A 7,584-nucleotide genomic window follows, 5' to 3' on the forward strand; every position below is an offset into this window, starting at 1 on the left:
AAAATATTTCAGGTTGCAAACATATAGATTCATTGTTTTGTAATCAGTTAAGTCAATAATAATAATAATAATACATTTCATTCATAAGCGCCTTTCAAAATTCTCAAGGACACTTTATAGTCACAGGATACTTTTTCTGCGGGTGAGCAGCGGCAGTCACACGCGCCAGCGTTCACTCAACCCGTAAGTAACATAAAAACAACAATAATATATACAGATAACATCCGAGTCACACGACCGGGTTCCGTTCCAACAAAACGGTCGTGAATCAAACGGTCGTTAGTTGAGATCCATTCAAAATGGCCGCTGTGACGTGTATACTACCGGATAGTAGGCAATGTCAATATGTTTTTTTATGCTACGTTTTCTATTGAATACTATTATATACCAAATATATAATAGATAGCTAATAAATCAGCAGCTGCAATAGTTTTTATTAGAAGTATTTTTGCATATTGCTTTTTATTCATGTTTGTACATATTCCCCATACTTGAATGTAGACAAAAAAACTACAATTGGACTGTACCATTCTTTATTTTAGTACAAAATTTGCCCTGTAGGTGTCAGACACGCGAAACAATAACAGGAATACAACAAAAAGCTTTCTTGTCACTTCGATAAAAATGTCAATCACATTTTTACCTTCGAGACTCAATCTACAAATCTAATCCATTTTGAATCAACAAAGAAACAAAAACGGGAGAAAAGTCAATTCTTTTCACTGGCAGATTGACATTATTACTATCCCAATTTGGTGAAAAAAAAAAAAAAACAACAGCAATGGGTTATTAATTTCTAAACATCTTTGTTTTGGAACGACAGCCTGTACATTATTCCGTTCATTGTAATTGCATACAGAAAGTCAAGAAAACAAAACTGTCCAGGTTATATTGTTAAATTGTCATTTTGAATTCTACAAATACAGTTAAATCAAGGAAAGCATAATTGGCATTCCTTCCTGTGGCTGAGAGGCAGATTTTCCTTTTTATTCGAACAAGAAGAATGCTGCAATTCGAAACAAAACCTTTCCGGTTTTTAAAACCAAAAAAGCATTGAAACATGCTGCTTTTACTTAAGGTGCGTGATCCTCAAGTTGAGAAAAATATCATTGGGGAGTACTGTTGATTGAAGGTTATTAAATTCCTTAATATATTTTACAGTGTAATGTGACTTCAAAAATACAAAGGAAAAAAAAAAAGATAATAATGCAACTTAGCTTCATGTTACATGGCATACTTTTGGGTCCATTCTTTTGCTAGTTTGTTGTATCTGAAGAGAGAGAAGAGAAGGGGAGGATTAAATTCCATATAATGCCAAAACTGTGGACTTAGGGTGTGTGCATACTAACTTTTCTTTGTCAGTCTTGTACAACTGTGCTATATCTGGAACTAAAGGGTCATCCGGGTTTGGATCACACAGCAAAGAACATATGGACAATAGCACTGAAAGAGGCAGAAAAACACACGAGTTGCAGTCAGTGTCACTCTATTTTCGACGCACAGAACATGGAACCCCCAGGGGACGGTCCCCTCAAAAGGTACCTTTTGACACAGTTAGAGCAGGAGACCACTGCGACCGTAGAATGTCCAAACAAATACTCCCGTTGCTGTTGATATTTGGGTGATAAATTTTTGTCGTGAACGATACCTAGAAAAGTAGCACAGACAGTTACAAGATACAATGTATTGATTGTAAAGATCAGTCTCACCTTCCTTGCTGTCCAGCCTAGCATACAAGTCATCATAGGCCTCTTGTTTGGCCTTTGCCACCTTTACTTTAACCGTGCGCTGCATCTCCTTGTATTGCTGTCTACTCTTGTCCATCCTGTCAGTGTCCCACGTCTTCTTTGCTAACCTCTTTCTCTGTATACACTCCTGCACCTCCCCATTCCACCACCAAGTCCCCTTATCTACCTTTCTCCCACTCGATACACCAAGTACTTTCCGACCTGTATCTCTGATTATGTTTGCTAGTCATCTGGAAAGACCTCTTGCCCACCCAGTGCTTGTCTTACCTCCTTCCGAAATGTCATGCAACACTCTTCCTTTTTCAACTTCCGCCATTTTGTCCTCACTTCAGCCTTTGGTTTCTTCATCTTCGTCACTGCCAGCGTCATCCTACACACCACCAACCTATGCTGTCTGGCTACACTCTCACCAACCACTACTTTGCAGTCACTGATTTCCTGTAGATGGCGCCGTTGACTCAAAATGTAGTCTACCTGTGTACTTCTGCCTCCACTCTTGTAGGTCACCCCATGTTCCTGTCTCTTCTGAAAGTATATATATATAAGTAATAGCCATTTCCATTCTCTTAGCAAAGTCAACCACCATCTGTCCTTCAGCGTTCCTCATCTGGAGTCCAAACCTTCCCCATCACCTCCTCATCATCTTTGTTTCCTGCGCCAACATGTCCATTGACGTCTCCACCAATTACAACCCTCTCACTTCGCGGGATGTTCTGTGTGACTTCATCAAAGTACAACCAAAATGTCTCCTTCTCCGCCAGCTCGCATCCTACTTGTGGGGCATACCCACAAACAACATTGAACATCACACCTTCAATTTCTAGCTTCAGACTCATCATTCTATCTGATACTCTTTTTACTTCTAAGACATTCCGAACTAACTCCTCTTTTAAGATAATCCCAACGCAATTTCAATTTCAATCGTTCATACAATAGCCTGCTTCGGCAACACAGGTTAGGCAACATTAGTTGTAATTATCCTTACCTTTGGCGGCTTGAAGGGGTAGTCGGTGGGGAAGTGGATTGTGAGGAAGAAAACTCCTCCTTGGTAAGGACTGTCAGGCTGACGAAGGGATGGGAGAAATTACACATTTGGTGAGGCATTTCACAATAGTCACATGGGTGAGCGAGGAAGCCATATTACATGCACACAAACGCAACACTGTAAATTTTGAATAATAATAATACATTTCATGTATCAGCGCCTTTCAAAACGCTCAGGGACACTTTACAGTCACAGGATATTTTTTCTGCAGGTGAGCAGCAGCAGCCACAGTCGTGTGCCACAAACCAATGGCAATGCTTTGTTTTATCAAGTTGCGGTCATGTTTACGCCCCCCATTTTCACAAAACATAAGAACTCTTAACTCATTCACTGCCAGACAATGTGCAAAAATATGTCCACTCCAGTGCCAAGGGTTTGCGTCATTTTCACCGAAATTGCAGGACCCACAGAATATTGAGTTTTAGGACCACATAAGCATTCAATGCAGTATAGGAAACCTTAAGAGGCTTAGACCTTCTTCTTTCATCAGAAAAAAATAGTTAATTCCTAAATTACAGTGTAGAAAATATAAAGAAAAACCCAGGAATCACAATGTATGATTTTTTTAACAACGTATGTGTGTGATACATCTGCAAAGTATTTGAACACCTGTGTATCATCTCGACTTCCGACCCTGAAAGACCTGTTAGTCCACCCATTAGAAGTCCACCTGCACTACATGTATCATTTTGAATCAAATCAGATGCACGTGTTTGAGGTCATTAGCTGCATAAAGACACCTGTACACCCCCATACAAGCAGTAAGACTTTAACTTGTAATATGGTGAAGACCAAAGAGCTGTCCAAGGACACCAGAGACAAAATTGTACACCTCCACAAGGCTGGAAAGGGCTACGGAGGAATTGCCAAGCAGCCTGGTGAAAAAAAAAAAGATCCACTGTTGGACCAATCATTAGAAAATGGAAGATGCAAAACATGACGGTCAATCTCAATCGGAGTGGAGCCTCATGCAAGATATCACCTCGTGGGGTCTCAATGATTCTAAGAAAGGTGAAGAATCAGCCCGGAACTAACTACACGACAGGAGTTGGTATATGACCTGAAAAGAGCTGGGACCACCGTTACCAAGGTTACTATAGATAATACACTATGACTGATGTCAGGATTTAAAATCATGAATGGCACGAAGGGGTCCCCTGCTTAAACCAGCACATGTCAAGTCCCATTTTAAGTTCGCATATGACCATTTGGATGATACATAGGAGTCATGGGAGAAAGTTTTGTGGTCAGATGAGACCAAAATAGAACTTTTTGGTCATAATTCCACTACGTGTGTTTGGAAGAAGAAGAATGAAGAGTACAATCCGAAGAACACCATCCATACTGTGAAGCATGGGGGTGGTAGCAGCACTCTTTGGGGGTGTTTTTCTGCACATGGGACATGACGAGTGCACTGCATTAAAGAGAGGATGACTATTGTGAGATTTTGGGGAACAACCTCCTTCCTTCAGTCAGAGCATTGAAGATGGGTCGTGGCTGGGTCTTCCAACACGACAACGACCTGAAGCACACAGTCAGGAAAACCAAGAAGTGGCTCCTAAGAAGCATATCAAGGTTCTAGCATGGCCCAGGGAGTCTCCAGCCCTGAACCCAATCGACAGTCTCCAGACCTGAACCCGATCGACAGTCTCCAGCCCTGAACCCAATCGACAGTCTCCAGACCTGAACCCGATCGACAGTCTCCAGACCTGAACCCGATCGACAGTCTCCAGACCTGAACCCGATCGACAGTCTCCAGACCTGAACCCGATCGACAGTCTCCAGACCTGAACCCGATCGACAGTCTCCAGACCTGAACCCAATCGACAGTCTCCAGACCTGAACCCAATCGACAGTCTCCAGCCCTGAATCCGATCGACAGTCTCCAGACCTGAACCCGATCGACAGTCTCCAGACCTGAACCCGATCGACAGTCTCCAGACCTGAACCCGATCGACAGTCTCCAGACCTGAACCCAATCGACAGTCTCCAGACCTGAACCCGATCGACAGTCTCCAGACCTGAACCCGATCGAAAATCTTTGGCGGGAGCTCAAACTCTGTGTTTCTCAGCGACATCCCAGAAACCTAACTGATCTAGGTAATATCTGTGTGGAGGAGTCTGCCAAGATCCCTCCTGCAGTGTGTAAAAACCTACAAAAAACATTTGAGCTCTGTAATAGCAAACAAAGGTTACTGTAGCAAATATTAACATTCATTTTTCAGGTGTTCAAATACTTATTTGCAGCTATCATTCTCATTTTCAATGGTTTCTTATGGGAAATAAATATTCGGCAGATGAACTTTTTGCCTTACACACACTTTCTGGGAACCAATTAAGTTCGTGAGCTGAGGTATCACTGTATACATTTTAATCTTAAGAAGTTATAGTGACTTATTTATGAGCCAAAACGACATGAGAAGTTTGATTTGGCCTTGTGTCTGGTTCGTGACTCACTGTTGTCACAGTCGAGTGGAGACAAAAGTTGAAATGAATGAAGCAGTACTTTGTTACTCACCGGGCCCATTATTGTCGCCTGCCAATGAAACACTGCAATCAAAACGGGAGACAAACATCAGACTTGAAATTGGCTGTACTAGTGTTAATTTGATAACAAAAAAATAAATAAATAAAATACATTAGGGATGACAAAGCCGTGTCCCTCTGAGGAAACTTAAGAATCACGCATACTGGGGGGGCGGAGGAATTCCGTTTCACGTAATGTATCAGCAACGGTCATTCTGTGCAAGCAACAATACTGGAAAAAGAAAGACCAAGAGAGGTTTGGTATTTGTATCTTAACCAGGACATTCTATGACTGGAGAGAGCTTTGAGAGGGATGAGCTGTTTACAGAATGTCAGTCTCGCTTTAACATAAAGTATTAAAAAAAATAAAACGTCATGTTTAACTTGTAATTAACTTCAATTGAAGTAGATAAATAAAATGCCTTTCTTAATAATGTGTGGTTCGCTTGCGTTTGTCCAATAATACATGTATAGGATTTAGACCTTGAAAAAAGTGATTCTTTTTCAAAATAATAATTTTATTCCTACGCATATCAAAATAAACATCACAAAATCGCATATTTCATGAGAAAACCCCTCATTTGCCACCTTACTTCAAAGGACAACCAACGTCACTTTTTTGTTTCTTAACTGACATCAGAAAAACATTTTATAGCATCTAAAATACCCAAAACACGCAGTATGATATTTTTATTCAAATGCAAAACACCAATAAAAATGACTTATGCTTTCTTGTTACACATCCAGTTATGAATATGATTCAAATAGTTCTGAAGAGGAAAGCATACAAGTTTGCAATCAATTAAAGATTTTTTTCCGTGTCATTTTGAGGCAAATGGGCAGGGGGGGAATGTCGCACCTAAAAATGGCGACCAGCTCCCCTGAGGAATGAATCAGCCCATTTCCACAGGCTGATAAATTCCTTCCATGGAGCTTGGACGCCCTCTTCTGGCGGCTTTTGGGTGCAACATCAAGGTTTTCAGACAAACAGTACAGCAAAATACATTGACGTGATGAAGGTCTGCTACAATGTGTCTTTTTGTCGGTCGGGGGGGCGGGGTCCTTTTGTGACGTCACGTACGGACTCGTCACAATTCAAAAACAAGACTTCCTGAATATTCAGTGCGAGTCTTAAAACGTAAAATATAGCTATATGCGGTGGAATCTTTGTAAAAAATGCTCAGTAGAAGTCATTTGAAGCCATTTTACATTTTACGGTTGTCCTTTAAGTCCAACAACAATGAGCATGTACCTCAGTCAATGAACGCCTTCAGTGAATAGTGAACTGAAATGTGTTTACTCACAGTCGTCACTCACGGGTCCAGCAGAGCATTGTGCTGGAGGGTCTCTTTGCAAGTCGTGCAGCTCCTACTCAAAAACACATAAATAAACAAAACAGGAATACTGCTGTCAGTCATTGAGTGGATGCTTTACACTGTGGCATTTTATGTTCATTTCTTTACACAGCATGTCATATGACTTATCGTTACTCCCAAACCAAACGCCAATAATCACTTTTACTCCTTAATATTGTTTATTAATTGTCCAAGGGAAATGAATTGATCGGATGTCTACATCATTTCGGTTCCCATGTGAATGCCTTGACGTCACTAACAACTTCACGTTTAATGAAACAAAAACAAAACAACAGTTTCCAAATTCATATTGTAAACAATAATTGTAAAGCGGGTTTGTCAAACCAATTTACAGTCCGTTGCGGACAACTATGCCATTCACGTAAGCTTCCAAAAAATATTGCTAATTGTTGTTGATGACAGATACCCGAAGCTTGATTTTCAACTTTCCAAGCAAAAGTGGTCCAACAGGAACACTTGGAGGTATGTGTCAATTGTGCATAGCTTAGCAAGCTAACCCGAAACTTTGACGTTGACATTGTCTGCCTCGGCTATTGTACGTGGTGTCAACAAACAGATCATTTCGAAAACCGTTACTAAGTTCGGGCCGCAGCTCTTGAAATGCCCGGAAAGCGAGAAAACATTAGTAACAGCAACTCTGTCCAATCATGAGCCTTCGACGATCCATTTATCTGCCGCTAGCAAAGCGAGTCAGTTACCTTATTTATTCTCTTCAGTGCCATGTTGACTGGTGTAGCCGAATTTCAAAATACTTCGTGCCACTTTTTTTCCGTTTCGATTACTATATAGAAGCTGTCACGATCAGTAATTATCGTTCATTTCCTTGCCCAGTAGCCGGGTTACGGTTTGTGAATTTAGGAGAGCTCTTTTGTTTCCGCCTTCACTTTAC

General features: G+C 40.9%; 1 protein-coding gene and 1 pseudogene across 1 annotated transcript; one reads left to right on the top strand and one right to left on the bottom strand.

Annotated features, from left to right (window-relative positions):
- Positions 1-516: 516 nt before the first annotated feature.
- On the bottom strand, positions 517-7,584 carry LOC148887061 (ubiquitin-conjugating enzyme E2-17 kDa-like). The gene is made up of 7 exons (XM_089015621.1): positions 7,394-7,584; positions 6,624-6,687; positions 5,312-5,343; positions 2,734-2,811; positions 1,543-1,648; positions 1,350-1,443; positions 517-1,270 (listed from the first exon to the last, which is right to left on the bottom strand). Exons 1-7 carry the CDS (start codon positions 7,415-7,417, stop codon positions 1,225-1,227), a joined length of 444 nt encoding a protein of 147 aa, XP_088871747.1. The 5' UTR covers positions 7,418-7,584; the 3' UTR covers positions 517-1,224.
- Positions 2,818-4,832, top strand: LOC148887062 (uncharacterized; annotated as a pseudogene).

Source organism: Hippocampus bargibanti, linkage group LG15 (assembly GCF_051943395.1).
Source record: "Hippocampus bargibanti isolate YZ-2025 linkage group LG15, ASM5194339v1, whole genome shotgun sequence".
Taxonomy (NCBI): Eukaryota; Metazoa; Chordata; class Actinopteri; order Syngnathiformes; family Syngnathidae; genus Hippocampus; species Hippocampus bargibanti.

Excerpts from the sequence above, each read along its gene's own strand:
- LOC148887061 (XM_089015621.1), bottom strand. The coding sequence starts at position 7,417 with ATGGCACTGAAGAGAATAAATAAG. Across the intron at positions 5,344-6,623 it reads TGGACCCGTGAGTGACGACT|TGTTTCATTGGCAGGCGACA; the intron begins GTGAGTAAACAC and ends TTTTGATTGCAG. Across the intron at positions 1,444-1,542 it reads TGCTCTAACTGTGTCAAAAG|TGCTATTGTCCATATGTTCT; the intron begins GTACCTTTTGAG and ends TGCCTCTTTCAG.